The 17,061-nt window shown below is 36.6% G+C and overlaps 1 protein-coding gene across 2 annotated transcripts in view; it reads left to right on the top strand.

The window, feature by feature from the left end:
- Window positions 1-16,386, top strand: part of LOC128743215 (protein ROP) — a 94,020-nt gene extending 77,634 nt beyond the window's left edge. For both annotated transcript variants that reach the window (XM_053839745.1, XM_053839746.1), the window contains exons 6-8: window positions 8,206-8,980; window positions 9,036-9,220; window positions 14,476-16,386. In XM_053839745.1, coding sequence (XP_053695720.1) covers window positions 8,206-8,980; window positions 9,036-9,220; window positions 14,476-14,695 — 1,180 coding nt within the window. In that variant the 3' untranslated portion in view covers window positions 14,696-16,386. The remainder of the gene's footprint in view (window positions 1-8,205; window positions 8,981-9,035; window positions 9,221-14,475) is intronic.
- The last annotated feature ends 675 nt before the right edge of the window (window positions 16,387-17,061 follow it).

The raw sequence follows: 17,061 nt of genomic DNA, 5'->3' as shown, positions 1-17,061 counted from the left end.
TTTCCGTCAATTGGACTTCCCAACGTCGTCACTTCCCTTCGTGAATGATGTGGTGGATGCACTACGCTAAGCCAAAAATTAAAAACTTTTTCTGCTGGAAGTCTAAAATCTTCCACGACGGTTTCCAACGCGAATATCAACAGCGGTACGTACATCTTCGGGCAGCATACGATGGATATTATCGTGACCCTAGTATGTTGACCACTAACAACCGACTAAAAGCCGAAATGTTAACCATGCAGCGACAATCAACACACTGTTTTGTACGTAGCAACGAAGTCTACGTAGCCGGCGAATCACTATACATCTTCCGGCTCGGAGAGCGGAAAAGAAGGCAAACGAAGATCAACCGCCTGCAGAACGAAGCGGGAGAAACTATCAACCGTGACGAAGACATCGAGCAGCATCTGTTTGAGCACTACAGGAAACTTTATGCAACGAATAGAGCCGAAGTTCATCTGCAGGAGAATTATCCCACAAGACGACGCACAGTGCGTTGAACGTATGGGACTGCGGGACAAAAATCAAAACTGCTAGTTTTAGACATTTTATCAAGCTAGTGTAATGAAAAAAGTAGTTTGTGATAATCGAAACTAGGGTAATTTGCCAATTATTGCATACCTAACGCAGGAACTTTCAGTTTTTCTTATCTCTCGGGGAAACTATTACGTTACTTATATCACATTTTTTCCTGTAAACAAAATGACCTTTCAGTAAAACATTATTATGAATGTTTTTATAGCATAAAATATTTCATATATTATGCAATTTGAGTTTTTGTCTTACATCATAGAGACCCAATTGTTGCCCACTTGTTTAACATCATTTGCCTAATATTGCACACGTTCAACCCAATTGTTGCACGGCAAAGAAAAATATTAAATTAGGAGAATTGCCAAGCACAGAAAATTGATATATGAGGAAGAACTCCTTAAAAACCGATTTAATAAATAAACGTACCGTATCATTACCATTTTGCCACATTTATTTCAATCATCACCGAACAATGGTTTACTTGAATATAAGTTTACTTGGTACAAATGATTGCATTGATTGAATACAGTATACTCTCGGAAAAGTTAACTCTCTGAAAAGTTAATTGTTCAGAAAAGTTAAGCGAATATCAGCTCCCATGCAACGCTCTAAAAAGTTAATTTTTGCCTTAACTTTTCTGAGAGTTCGAATTTATTGGTTGTCCAAACGTTCGTCCACACACGTGTGTTTTCATTCTATCTTTATTTCGCATTTTTCGGTTTATTTCGGTTTGTTTCACAGTTTCATACAGAGTCGCATCATAACTGCGATTAAATTAAATTCTTGTACCGGACAGTTGCAACAATAGCTCAATACGGGCACATAGTTACTTCAGGATTATTGATAACATACTGGAAAAGCGCCAGCTCAGATTGAATTTTAAATGCAAAAGAAGGAATAGCAAGGAACTAAAAATAAGCGCGAACATTATCAGAACGTAGTCGCAGACTACGAAAAAACAAAAGTAAGCTAGTGTAACCGACTATTTTAAACTTACTTAAAGGAACTAAGTATTATTTCATAAAGATCTTGCTACATTTTTCTTTCCATTACAATAAAAATGTGTACCTTATGTCCCGAAATGCATTTTTCGCTTTGGTATTTATCATTTTCACTGATTTTTAGGACTACTCGGAAAAGTTAATTTTTCGGAAAAGTTAATCGACCCATTCCCCAATCGATTAACTTTTCCGAGAGTCTACTGTATATCTATTCATTATAATGAAATGATACATTTTTTCCGGTGTCTTTCCTTTTTCAAATTTAAACGCAGTAGGTATATATTTTTGTTTGAGATTTTGTTTTTTCAAAAGCAAAGTTTCTTGATTTTTTTACATTCGAGCGAATAAAATTCTTTTAGCCAGAACATAACTTTGTCCTCTTCCTTTAATAGAGGCTGAGGCATTGCTTTACGTTATAATCTTCGTTTCTCAAGAAATTTTCATAACAAACCTCCGCACACACTGCTCCGCTAATCGACTGCGGATTACGGATACGAGAATTATTTCCCATTCACGAAAATTGCAACATGCCGGTAATATCAGTATGTTTTTGTGAATTTAGTGTTCAAAGAAGTCGATAATTATTGGTTTTGTTTCAATCGGACATCCAAATAGTGGTAAAATTTCAATACGAGTTGGATCAAGCAAGAATAGTAAAGCAGGAACAAGTTTAGCGGCATTTGCGGATGGTGTGCAGGAAATGGACAAAATCCAAAGTTTTTTCCAATTATTAACCAATATGCATTAGAACACAAAAATAGGAACATATAGTTATTTATTTAATCAAACATTATAAATGCAGGTATTTTGAAAGGAATAGAAAGTAATATGAGGAAAATTTACTTTTTGTTGAGATCTAATAGCTTAAATTTGATGAGTGATTCCTTAAACCAAACTGTAAGCGTTCGGCGCATTTTGGCTCTACTAAGAGTCAGATTTTATGGGTGAATTTTTCCATGCCAAACATTTGTTTGCTAACAATCATGTTTACACATATTTGAAGGTAATGACATATATTTGTGTTTTGACCGTTTGGAGTGCTGCGATAATATTGATATTCTCAGATATTATTCAAAAACCGCGAAGTGGGCAACAATTGGGTGGTGAGCAACAATTGGCAAACTACCCTAGTATTTGCTTAAATGTTTCAAAACACTTACATAATGCCAAAAATGTCCCAAACGGCAAATTTTTACGCAAGCATTGCAAAAGTTTTTCATTATTATATGCGTGGCCGTCGGCTATATTACTACCAAAGTTGGTTGTGAAAGCGGCATTTGTACTAGAAATACTTTGGTAAATTCAGCAATGCCATCTAGTGTTAGATAAAGCAGCACTCGAAGATCAACCTTGGCTGCAATTTCGGTTATCGAAAAGTTTTACTTCGATGCATGAAAGCTTAGAAAGCTATGTTTATGGAAGACGTTTAAGCATTTCTAAGCAAAATATACTTTCGCACTAACAAATCTATATCTGTGAACAGAGCTAGTGTTTAAGTAATACTTAAGCCTTTTTTGTCACTCTCAGCCGTAACGGAAAAGTAAATAGCAATTTTCCGTGGCGTAATTTGAGACAAAGTCTGCAGCTCGACGTTCTGTTTGGGCAATTTTTTAAAACCTTTTAATTAGTTCCACGAAACGAATTTCTAGCAGGAAAACCGCTATCATTGATTATTCGTCATTATTATCAACCCGAGAAACAGGAAAAAACGGCAACCGGTATTAAGTTTATTTTTTTAAAGAAATATTTAATACTCGCTATATGAAATAAATTTGCTTTTAGTTTCATTTTGAACAGTAATAGCACAAAGCTTCATAAACAGTGGTTTCTTTTAACAGGGATACCAGTGCTTTACCAGTGCTTGACGTTGATCTACAAATATTTAAAAATCTTGCAGAGTTGCAGCTAAAACCTGTCCGATCTTGTAGAAGACACTTTGCACAATTATTCTGCGTATATTTTAGCTTGGAAGTCGGTGGAACATTTTTTAAATCAGTAATCAAAGTTGGAGTTCTGTTTTTTTGAAGGACAATATCTATGTCGTTTCTATGGGGCGATTTTTTAGGAGTGAGGTCAAAATGAATTCCTTCTATAACAAAAATTTATTCTACTAACCTTGATTGTTATTCTCCATTTTAAAAATTTTGAATACACATACTATGAAACTTTTACGAGCGTGATGAATAACCTTCAAAAAATGAAAGCAAAATTTGTAAGTAAAATCTACTCTGCAACTTGACAGTTGGAACGCTTGTAATAGTAGTTGTGGCGCTTTGCCAAGCAACTAATACTTGTTTATATAGCAGAAGGCATCTATAAACAATTCTAAATACATAGTAAAGTGAAAAATGATTTTTGTCTATTGCTCAACGCACTGTGCGACGTCGCCAATAACGAGTGCATGAGCGAAATAACAACTACCGAAATCTTTACTGCAATTAACGGGTGGCAACTAAAATTTTGGAATTTTTTCGCGGCTCCTTTGCTCAACAACAAACGAGCTCAGAGAGAAATGAGAGAATGTATGTATTAGCTCTCTCTCTCCTCTTTTTGTTAATATTTTTTGTTTTGTTTATGCTTGCCTAGTTTTGCTAAAAATGGCGTCAAAACAAGAAGCATTTCGGGAGCGGGTTGTACACTTCTACGAACTGAAACAGAAATCTCGGCAAAAAGTACAACATTTAAAAAGCAAATATGTTGTGGCTTCGACTGTTTACCATATCCTAAGATGCCCAACAATTATTCGCAAGCAAGGTAGTGGAAGACCAGCCAAAATCATGGACGCAGAAGGACATCGTTCTCTTTCTCGTTTCTTCAACAACAAGCCCTCTGGTTTGGCTATCAATTAAGATGCAACAGACGAACTTTTGAAGAAAATTTTGATCCCGTTTCTACAAAAACATCATGCAGATGGACAATACATGTTTTGGCCGGATATAGCATCATCGCATTACGCCAAAACAACATAATCGTTCCTGAATACCCATTCGATCCCATTTCTACCCAAAAACCACAACCCGAAAAATCTGTCTTAGTGCGCCTAATCGAAGATTTCTTCGGAATTTTGAGTTCCTTGGTGTACAAAAATAACTGGAGAGCCACGAATTGCAAACAGTTGATTGGTACAATCAAGAGATGCATTCGCAAAGTTGACATGACGACCGTACAACGCTCCTGTTTCGACGTCAAACGAAAGCTTCGCTGAATAGCCGATTACGGACCGTTTTCAAATGTACACTAATTTTTTTTTTTTTCAAAATGGATAATGTATCTTTAATTTAGGTAAATCAGATCTTCTTCATGTATCTTTGTCTTTTTTTGACAGCTTGAGAAAAAAATTCCAAAATTTTAGTTGCCACCCGTTAAAAGAAGTGCGGTGAGAAAGTCACCGGGAAGCGATGGGCTATCAAGAGAGTTTTTCCTACGAACTTTCGATATGAAGTAATTTGCGGTTTCGTCACTAACGAGAATGACATTAGCTGCGGATCGTTTATGTAGGAGTGAGAGGGGAGCAAAGAGTGGAGGAGAGGATCCGGGAGTTTGGAATTTGATGTTCTTGATATTATTCCTACTGCAAACAGCTTCAGCGAGGTCCACAGCTAATGTCAAAAAATCTTTACATGTGTGCGTGGTGGAATACTTCATAATCCACAGAGAATTGAACCTAATCCTAAACAAAGCTCTTGAGTCCAACTTACCCAATGAGTACGTAGATAGTGTAATAGTGCTAGTAAAAAAAGGGTGGCGGGAATACTGCGCGGTCGTATAGGCCAATCTCACTTCTCAATTTTGACTACAAATTGATATGTCGCATTCTAAAGAGAAGGTTGATGGCAATCGTACAAACACATCGCGTACTCGGTAGAGTACAAAAATGCTCGAAAGCGGAGCACAACATATTTGAAGCCACACTCTTTAGCAAGGATCGTATTGCACAACTCATCGAACAATAAACAGAGAAGCTCATAAACAGAGAGGTAAATTAATATCATTCGATATTAGACTAGTGGCACTACTGACACGATTTGCGGACCACTACTCCTCTCGCCTGCTCGTCAACGGACATCTATCGACACCGATCGCCCTGCAGCGCTCGATTGCACATAGTAACCCACTGAGTTCTCTCTTGTTGGCACTTTATCTGTTACCGCTGCTAGATCAGCTGGAGCAGATATGTACAACCGATTTGATCGTCGCGTACGCTGACGACATCAGCATAATAATCACCTCTGCTAGAAAATTACCGACTATTAAAGAAATGTTTGGCCGTTTCAACCGCGTTTCAGGTGCAAAGTTAAACCTTCAAAAAACCACCTCTATTGACGTTGCTGGTACTAATGGGGAGCCGCTTGAAGCACCGTGGCTACAGATAGCAGAAACTGAAAATTCTAAGAATCATCTACTCGAATTTCATACGAACCATGGTTAACTGGGATGATTTGCAAAAATTTCACTAGAATCTTGTTTTTGCATGCAATGAGGACGCTAAATTTACTACAAAAGGTAATGTTTCTGAACACTTTCACTACCTCCAAAATTTGGTACATCTCTTCCGTTTTACAACCAACCAATGCGCACGTGGGTAAGCTAACGTCAGCGATGGGAAAGTCCTTCGCGTGAGAATGCCTATGGTTCAGCTAACACGCGACCGTAGGCAAGGTGGACTAAACCTCCAACTACCAGTATTTAAATGCAAGGCACTATTCACTAACCAACACCTGCGGGAACTGGACTCTATGCCATTTTACAAATCCTTTCTTCAAGAAAATACAAACCGTATACATATCCCAGCAAATTATCCATGTATAAAACAGCTCTGATTCCCCCGCACGTACTGCTGAATCCGTCCTCTGACAACATATCGCTATCTCGTTGACGGCACAGAGAAACCAAAAGTAGAACAGGAGAACCCAACAGTAAAGTGGTGTCAGATTTGGTCAAATACACTAAGGGATCGACAGCTGACATCAGAACAAAAAACAACACTCTATCTATTCGTTAACGGTAAGATAGAGCACCGCCGCTTAATGTACATTACACAGCGCGTGGATAGTGAGCAGTGCTTGCATTGGCACATAGCAATAGAAACACTGGAACATAAACTGACTCAGTGCCCACGAGTAGCTGATGCGTGGAAGCTGCTACAGCAGATGATCCCGACGTGTCTTCCAGGACGCTGAAGAATGAACTACGAAGACATTAAACAACCAGTGCTTGACCAAGTTTTGAGAACAAACAAAACCAAAATATTATGTTTAGTAATATGTTACATCGGGTATATAGTTAATTGTAGTAACGCAATTCCCTTAAAGGCGCTTTAGAACTATAATTGTATATAGAAATTTCAATAAACACGACTATGTATACCAAACAAAAAATCAATACATACTGATTATAGTTACTATATCCAGCTTTTTACGAGCCATAATGGCGGACATGTTCGTAATATTTGAACAGCATTTTTGACATTTCTCTAATACATCGCACGTTTTCTTTCCGTACATTCCTTTAGTTTAACCGGGAATGCGCGGAAAGAAAACGTGCGATGTATTAGGGAAATGTCAAAAATGCTGTCCAAATATTACGAACCCGTCCGCCATTATGGCTCGTAAAAAGCTGGATATATAGTTCGGCGGATAGAAAACCAGGCGAATTGGCAAATCTGATTTTTGAAATTAAATTTGTAATTATGGAGAAATGTGCAGGTTTTTACGAAAAGTAATCGCTAGTGGGTGTTGAAAATGACTAGTTCTATGAAAATAAAGTGTGTTTATTAACATTAGTCCCACAATACGAATCTTGAAAAACGTTTGGCTGCGCTTTTGACGTTTATTTGGCTCCCGATTTTTGTATCCGCCGAACTATCCAGCTTTTTACGAGCCATAATGGCGGACGTGTTCGTAATATTTTAACAGCATTTTTGACATTTCCCTAATACATCGCACGTTTTCTTTTCGTACATTCCTTTTGTTTCATCGTGAACGCGCGGAAAGAAAACGTGCGATGTATTAGGGAAGTGTCAAAAATGCTGTACAAATATTACGATCAGGTCCGCCATTATGGCTCGTAAAAAGCTGGATATATATAGTAACTATAAATTATAGTCTATGATACTGATACATGTTACATGTCTGCATGTACTGATACATGCTATAGCACAAACCGAATAGCTATGTTTATCATTCTGTGCGGCAGAAACAAAAAAAAGCAAACAAAAATATACTCTCGCTGGGTAAATGTGTGAAGAATAATAGAATTGTAAGAGCGCAACAAAACTTGATTTTAGACTACGGAATATTAGAGATGGAAATGGATGAACACGCTCAACTAGAGACTGGTAGTTCGAGTCTCACCTCCGCTTAGTATATTATTAGCCTAATATCGTGTATTTTCAGTTTATCTAAATTTTCATTTGTCATATCAAACATTTACTGTTCCCCAAGAAAAATCGTTCTCACTAACTGTGACAGATGTGAACTGTAAACTGTGAACGACAGATTTAAAATATTATAGGTCTATTTTCATTATTTTTTGCATGGTTTAGAACGGTCAAGATGGACAATGTACGGAAAATGGTTATTGCGATATCTTTTTTTCAATTCAAATAAAATCTAGCGACTCCAGATTTGTTACTTGGAATTGACATTTCGTTAATTTCTTTTTCTTCCAGTGAGTGGGATGGTAACGTAGAATTGGCGCAAATGGTACAGCAAAAGCTGGATGCATACAAGGCTGATGAACCAACAATGGGTGAGGGTCCAGAGAAGGCAAGATCCCAGCTTTTGATCTTGGATCGCGGCTTTGATTGTGTTTCTCCGCTACTGCATGAATTAACACTACAAGCAATGGCGTACGATTTATTACCTATAGTAAATGATGTATATAAATTTGTTCCCTCACCGAACGCTGCTGAGAAAGAAGTGTTGCTTGATGAAAATGATGACCTCTGGGTCGATTTGCGTCATCAACACATTGCTGTAGTTTCGCAGAGTGTAACACAGTATTTGAAAACATTTACTGAATCGAAGAGACTCACTCAAACAGAAAAACAATCTATGAAAGATCTTTCGCAAATGATCAAAAAAATGCCACAATACCAAAAACAATTGTCAAAATATTCTACTCATTTACATCTTGCTGAGGATTGTATGAAATCATATCAAGGATATGTTGATAAATTATGTCGAGTGGAGCAAGATTTGGCAATGGGAACAGACGCTGAAGGAGAAAAAATCAAAGACCATATGCGTAATATTGTCCCCATACTGCTAGATCAAGCAGTATCTAACTATGATAAAGTGCGGATCATTGCATTATATGTTATGATCAAAAACGGAATTTCAGAGGAAAACTTGACCAAGCTTGTCACTCATGCTCAGATTGAACCAAAAGAGAGAGAAATGATTACGAATTTGAGCCTTCTTGGAATAAATGTCATTGCTGATGTGAGTATAATATACGTAAGTGAGATTATTCGATGGTTATTTGGTATACTTCCAGGGCAATCGTAAGAAAACTTACACTGTACCACGTAAAGAACGCATAAACGAACATACTTATCAGATGTCTAGGTGGACGCCTGTCATCAAAGATATAATGGAGGATTCCATAGACAATAAATTGGACGAACGACACTTCCCGTTCTTGGGTGGCAGAAAAACAGCTGGCTTCCATGCCCCCACAAGGTAAGATTGCGAATTCACTGAACATACTTTTTTCATAAAATAACAAATTTTGTTCTATCTTGATTTTTGACCAGTAAGTTAGCCATTCTCCCTTAAGGGGACATAGTACCTTTTACACCATATTTTTTTGCCTTATTTCAAATATTTTTTTTTTTTCGATAATGCGAAAGGCTAATCGAATCGAGTTTTTTGCATTCAAACCATTGCATTTTATACTAACACTAGCTGACCCGGTAAACTTCGTATTACCACAAATTAAACTGTGTTGTGCATAAACCGTGAATCTCGGATGACCTTTGTCACAAATCACAATCTCGAGTTTTGCAAGTTTCTAAGGAGTTCACGGGTGTTTTAATACACAAATTTTCCTTACAGTAAAATAGAAAACAACTCCCCCCATTGCTTAGCCTGATAAAATAAAGCGGATAGCATTAGAATATTCGCCATGGTTATATAACATTGCGCCGCATACCGTTTTGCGGAACACCACTTCTCGGTTGACCATAACGCGGGATATAGAGTTTCGCGGAATAGCATTTTGCGAATAACCTTACGCGGGATGTACTGTACTGGATGTAGTGGGATACTGCATTTCACGAAAAATGTTTTCTTGTAAAGTACCATTTTGCAGGGGTTATTCTCTCCTTACTCGCTGTCGCTCGTTCGGACCCAACTGAAAGAAAGTAATAAAGGTCAGTAGACCTAGGAAAATAAATAAACCTAATTGATAGTTTTTGGTGATCTTGTTTTTGACTAATGTTTTATGGAAGAGTCTAAAATTTCTCGAGTTTGATTAGTTTTTAAGTTACGCAAAAATTTCTGTTTTATTTGTATGAGAGTCCTTATTCCCCTTCCACAGGGATGAGGCGACAAAAACCATCATAAAAAAATCCCTGCCTCCACAACCCCCCACATGCCAAATTTGGTTCCATTTCCAAAACACCCACATACCAAGTTTATTTCCATTTGCTTGATTAGTTCTAAAGTTATGAGAAAATTTGAATTTCATTTTTATGGGAGCCCCCCCCCCCCCCTCCTAAAAAGGGAAGGGGTCCTAATTCATCATAGAAAAAATTCTTGCCTCCTAAAATCTTCACATGCCAAATTTGGTTCCATCTGATTGATTAGTTCTCGAATTATGAGGAAATTTGTGTTTCATTTGTATAGGAGCCCCCCCCCACCCTCTTAAAGGGGAGAGGGGTCATAATTCTACTCCTAAACAGGGGAGGGGTCTCAATTCACCATAGAAAAAAAATTGGCCTGTATAAACACCCACATGCTAAATTTGGTTCTATTTGCTTGATTAGTTCTGGAGTTATGAGGAAATTTGTATTTTATTTGTATGGGAGACCCCCCTCCTATAAAGGTAAGGGGTCCTTGTTCATCACAGAAAAAATTCTTGTCTCCGAAAACACTCACATGCCAAATATGGTTCCATTTGCTTGATTAGTTCTCGAGTTATGAGGAAATTTGTATTTCATTTGTATAGGAGCCCCCCCTCTTAAAGGGGAGAGGAGTCATAATACCCCTTATAAAGAGAAGAGGGGTCTCAATTTACCATAGAAAAAAATCTTGTCACCAAAAACACCCACATGCCAAATTTTATTCCATTTGCTTGATTAGTTCTAGAATTATGCAGAAATTTGTGTTTCATTTGTATGGGAGCCCCCCTTCTTAGTGGGGGGAGGGGTCTCTAACCATCATAAGAACCTTCCCTGGCCCCAAAAACCTCTATCTGCAAATGTTCACGCCGATTGGTTCAGTAGTTTTCGATTCTATCATATCGATATTTCGATCGATTTTCATATGGGAACCTCTTCCCCTTTCCCCTACGGCTCCTTCAAGAAAGTCATTCAAAAAAACATGAATTTCGGTACCATGGATTGGCGCGGGGGGGCTTATCCGGTTTAAAAATTCCAAAACGACATGAAAGTATATTAAATTATCTCGGGTTTGACCCATCCTTTTTTTAAATATCGAACGCATAACTAAATGGCGGACATTCAAACATAAATTCTTTGATTCTTAAGAAAATTATTAAAAGCTTTAGTTACCGTAGGCGCGTGTAATTCTGCGTATGGTTCCTAGTACTGCGCACTCTACATTTCAGCCAAAACGTGCAAATTTCTACAAATTTTAATCTTAATTAACACATTTAGTTAAGTTTATTTAGTACATTTAGTTTAGACGCACTTACGGTAACCAATAAATCATTGAATTGTAATGTGACAGAAAAAGAATAAGTCATTGATAAGTCTAGCTTTTTCCATATTACATTTTCAGTATCGGTTTTAAAGGTTACAGAGGCTATTATCTGCACTCTTGTAACCATAATTATCCGGTTACAATGGCGGTTACCAAGGTGCGCTTCCAGTGTGAACTGGGAGTGCGCCGTAGATACTAAAGATAGAGCAATACCTCAGTCAGCAATCTTATGGATAATAATTTACTCTATAAATGCCGCATATATAATACCGTCATCCGGGGATACTTGCAACACCGGGGTTACTTGCAACACTTTGGCGCATCGCGCTTTTGACAGCTCTAACGCATTTGTTTGTTAACATAACCATTTGTACCCAATGCCATTTTAAAGAAGGGATGTTTACCTATTGTTTAGTTAAGTTTAATCCATTACATCATTGTTTTGCTTGTTTTTATACGATTGGAAAGTAATGTCACTTTCAGAGTAGGAAAAATGGATGTGCAAAGTTGCGTCAGTTCATTGACATGGAATTATTATTTATTGTTTGGTTCCTGTACACAATAAGTGCATGATATAAGCTAACGAATAGCAACTTTGAGTTTTGTTTATATTTTGAACTTGGACAAGAAACGATGAATTCGTGTTGTTACTTCCAATATGGCGCGGCTTGCAGCACTTGTAAAAATGAAAATTATTGTAATAGACAGTATGTACAAAGCAAGTTAGCATCTGTACGATGTTATTTTGTCTACCACCATCTCCAGAAAAATTAAAATTGTGAAAAATTCCACGTGCCTTGAAACGGCAATTTGGAGTTCGCCGACATGCTGCATTTTCACCGAATATCTTTAAAAAAGCGATAGACGAAATTGGGAAACAAAAAACGCCTCCAGTATCTCTTGTTTTACTACAAATACATTCAAAATATCTCAAAATAGTCATTCGCGGTTTAAAATCAGATATAAAATCATAATAAACGCAAAATCAGAAAAGTGTTGCAAGTAACCCCGTTTACTGGGTAACTTGCAACACCCCTATTTTCGGTTCATTCTGCAGATTCATTTAGTTTATATTTTTTCTCATAACCATAAATCAAAAGTACTCACCACTATACAAGTTTTGGCTACTTACACTTGTACCTAAACGGTATACTTCGAAAGTTATACTAAGTCAAAGTTCAAAAGTGTTGCAAGTATCCCCGGATGACGGTATTTTCGAATTTTGCTTGGCTGAGGTGTTACAGTTAAAAATGCAAAATAAGTTCACTGAGTGCAGGACTAGCCTGATTGCTTGTATCTTTTTCTATCATGAATATTCATTAACATTCATATTTTGCGAAATTTCGATATGTAGGCCAAAAATATATTGGAACGATCAATGACAGGCGGAACTCCAAACCACACTCTTTCGATTGGTACCCAAATGTTTTTGCAATATATTAGATATTTTTTTTAGTTTTTTAACTATTCCATACACGCACACATACGCTCTCCCGTCGACGGTAATTATTTTTGTATGATTGACCTTTGCTGGTTGCATCCAAAAAATCTTACTTTGTAAAAGCATGGCCATTTGAATTTTGTGAAAATTAAAAAGCCCGTAAAAGCATAACTGTCCCATATGGATTTTTGTCGATTTTGAGAAAAGCACGAAAGTAGCTTATTTATATCCTAATTCACCTAAAAACTGTAATTTAGACAGACTTTGTTTCAAAAATTTTCCTAAAAATATCAACCCTGAACAGTCCCTTACGTAAAATAAAAGCATAACTGTCCCATTATGATATTGCCCATTATAAATATTCTTTTTGCCAGTTGAGGCACCCATAAAGCATTATAAAATGTTAATAAAAAAAATTGGGCTCAGTAATATATTTATTAAACATTTTAAATAGGTGCTTCGAAGCTACTTTCGCTACTTTACGTCGCGTCGGTTAATGAAATAAACCATCATTAATTACCATTAGGTTACAACAAAAATACAGAGAAACGACGCTTACCTTTATTTTCATTCTATTATGGCTCCCATCCATTACGGCAAACATACATTATAGTATTTGTCTGTATAGCTTCCGTCCATTATGGCAAACATACATTATGGCATATGGCATCCGTACGTATGGCAGCCGTCCGTATGGCTATCGTATTTATGGCTCGCGTCCGGTCACCACCAGATGTTACTGGTACGTGGTACTACTTTCACGGAAATCTCGCGTAACTTTTCAAAAGGACGTAAGTAACAATGAGAGATTCTCTTCTTGCCTCTTCTCTTTCATCTCCCACGGTACTGCAAACACACTTTAAAACACCAGCTTTGCATGAATCGGTTGCTAGCGTCATTATCTAGCTAAACGTAAGGAAATTTTTTGTTGGAATGCATTCATGTCGCCGTAATAATCAGAAGAGAGTGACGCCAAAGAGAGTCTCTCAATGTTACTTAGGTCCTTTTGAAAAGTTACGCGAGATAGTGTCCGAAACATGGTTGTTTCTCGAAGGATTTTCGTTCTCTTTTCCCTGATCGACTGGAACTGAAGTCTAGTTTTGGAATAAAATGTGAGTACCAATAAATTTTCATGACAGAAAAAGATCCAACCGATGAAAAAAAATCGTTTTTTACATACTCCCGGACAATCCGGAATATCTGTTCACTAGCTAGCACTAGCACTCTCGGTGTCCACTAGCTAAATATTTTAGAGAAAACTAGAAAAAAATTTCCCGTCTAATGTAATTGGTTTCATCTAAAAATGACTTATTTTGTAGAAGCAAGGGCCGTTTGAATGTCGTCAAAATTTTGCCTATTCCGATCATTTTGTATCATCCCCTGTCCCCTGTTGCGTTGTCCAACGCAATGTCGCAATTGCCAGTCAAGTGCGATAGCTTTACGCCATTGTCGCACCCTTATATTAGGTAGTCTAATCTCTAGTTTTATTGCACTCTTCTAAATATTCCCATTGCTATTAGAAGCTATCCTTGATACTGCAATACGATATGACGATGGTGATTCTTTCTATTTTATGTTTTATTATCTCTATTCTTATCTTTACTTCTAGTGCGCGGTATGGTCATTGGCATAAGGACAAATCTCAGACTGCAGTGAAAAACGTGCCTCGTCTTATTGTGTTCGTTGTAGGTGGAGTAAGCTATTCAGAAATTCGCTGTGCATATGAAGTTACATCTGCTGTCAAAAATTGGGAAGTTTACATTGGGTCATCACATATTTTAACTCCAGAAACATTCCTTAGTGACCTTGGATCATTAAACAAAGAGTAAAGTGAAGTTGATTGTAATAAGAAAGTATTCAGCATACAGTTCAAGTTTTTAAAACAGAAACGAACTGTTTTTAAATTATTTCGCAAGCTATTGTGTAAAAATGATAAAGTTTTTTTTAAATATATGAGGAGCTTCAACTGTTCCTTGTTATTATGCAAATTATTCGCAATGATTATACATTATTTACCAATTGCATCTTTCTGCGTGCAAAAAAATGCAAACATGTTCATTGCGATTGAGTTAACACCGGATAATAGTTTTTTCTAGAAGGTTGGCCTACAGCTAGTGGCCTACAGTTGAAATGTCAATTTCATCCCATTGTAATGTTGTAATGATCATCATTCAAATGTTTTTGTGTATTTCCTGAAGTCAGAATTCTACTATAAAGTTTTTTTTATGCTATAGATTTTTTCTGTAGATAGATGTAGATTTTTTCTATCTTAAAAAAGCTCGATAGTAGACTGATGGCTTTCTGAAATCGTTGCCACATTTTGGGTATTTCATAGATTCATAGATTCTGACACTATTAACATGCCATGAAGAAACACAATCTGAAATTATCAATAAATACACTTCGCATTCACTAAATCATTTTTTTAGTAAAGATGACCAGTAAATACTATCTTGAAAAGTTGCTTCCTTACAATTCAAAATATTCATAGTCTGTTAAACCAAAAAATGTATTCTTATTAACAAAACGCAAAGTATGAGGTCATTTAATAAAATTTAACGATGATAATAGAAGTTAATAAAGTACAGTTATGAAAAAATCAATTTGATCCTTATCTAATTTCATTACATTTACTGCATTGTATATTTTTCAAATACTTGCTTGTGCTTAGTATCCGAACTATTAAGCTATAAAAAGATATATTGTTCTTATCCTAAATGTGTGTTATTTTTCATTCGCTATGAGCAAATTAAATAAAAGCTAAAAAATTTAAACTTTAGACAATTGATAATATTGTGCTCACTCATAGTTCCGTACTAGGTATTCTTAATTTTGTTTATTCTATTCAACAAATTTAATTTTGAACAATAAAGAAAAACGTTAAAAAACTAGAACGAACAAATGTACTTGCTAGTTGGCTTTTTTACGGTTTTGTAAACATATTTATGAGAACTGAGGCGCGAAGTGATAGTAGATGACTTAAGCTTCATTCTGGCAACGTCAATTTGATTTTTTTGCTATTCATTTCCTATGAAAACGTGGTCACTTTAAGTATTGTGCGATCACGGTACTATCAACTTACACAGATCTATCGTACGTTATCAGTTCAACTCTAAGATATTCTTCGCGAATTTGAGTCCAAGTACGTCAATTAGTAAACGTGAAAAAAAAATTTGAAGCGAAATTTTCGTTGTTAATAATGTATGCATCCTTGGTGCGATCAAGGCAAATTGCAACGAAAAGTCAATTTGTTTTGAAAACCATTAGTTTTGTTACCGTTTCGTGCGCATCTAATTGAAAAAAACTTTTGTTATTTAGTCCATTGTTCTTACACATTTTCATGTATATATAGTGTTTTAAAAAAACTTTTAACATGTTTCAAATAGTTTTTGATCTGTTCTACTACTAAAGCATTTCGATTCCCAGTATTGTGGCCTAAAACCACATTTGTAAAATGTAGAAGAAATAGTAGGGTTAGATATAGTTAAAATCCTGTCAATATAAATATCATTCAATCCGATAGCTCAATTATTCTTTTTATATTAATATCCGAAAACAGATTTAACTGTTAAAGCTCCACTGTAATAGAACTTTCCAACTATAAGGATTTCATTATTATTATTATAGGCTGCAACTTTAAAAATAAAATTGGCAAAATGTTGGTATATTTCAAAATTTAAAATTTTAAGTGTCAGAGATTTACTCCGTTCACACCGCAAGATCCCAATACTTTCAGCCACTTGTCCATCTGTTATTGTAACGAAATATCTCATAATGCAAGAAACAAACCCCTTTTTCTTTATTTGAAAGTGTCTACTAACTCTATTCTACTCCGTCTACTAATGAAGACGCACTTCCCTGGCTCGACAGTGACCACTGGACAAGACATAGGCGGACAGCAGCGGAATGGGTCGTTACACAATGTGCTAATTGACTCGGTCCTGCTCGCACGCCGATTGTTTACAGAGGTTTCGATCTATTTGCATTGATTGGGAGGAGGTTCTCCGCAATTATGATGCTGGTTTCGCTGCATCGACCGTTTCTAGCATTCTTGCATAGGCTATCGACCAGTTCGTGTCCGTCAAGTCTAAACGTGTACCGCCTAAACCAGCCTGGGCGAACGCTGATCTCAAGCGCCTTAAAACGATTAAACGTGCAGCCCTTAGACGACACAGCAAGTACCGCACTGATACCA

The sequence above is a fragment of the Sabethes cyaneus genome, chromosome 3 (assembly GCF_943734655.1).
Source record: "Sabethes cyaneus chromosome 3, idSabCyanKW18_F2, whole genome shotgun sequence".
Classification (NCBI taxonomy): Eukaryota; Metazoa; Arthropoda; class Insecta; order Diptera; family Culicidae; genus Sabethes; species Sabethes cyaneus.
This window is presented reverse-complemented; position numbering and strand designations above follow the sequence as displayed.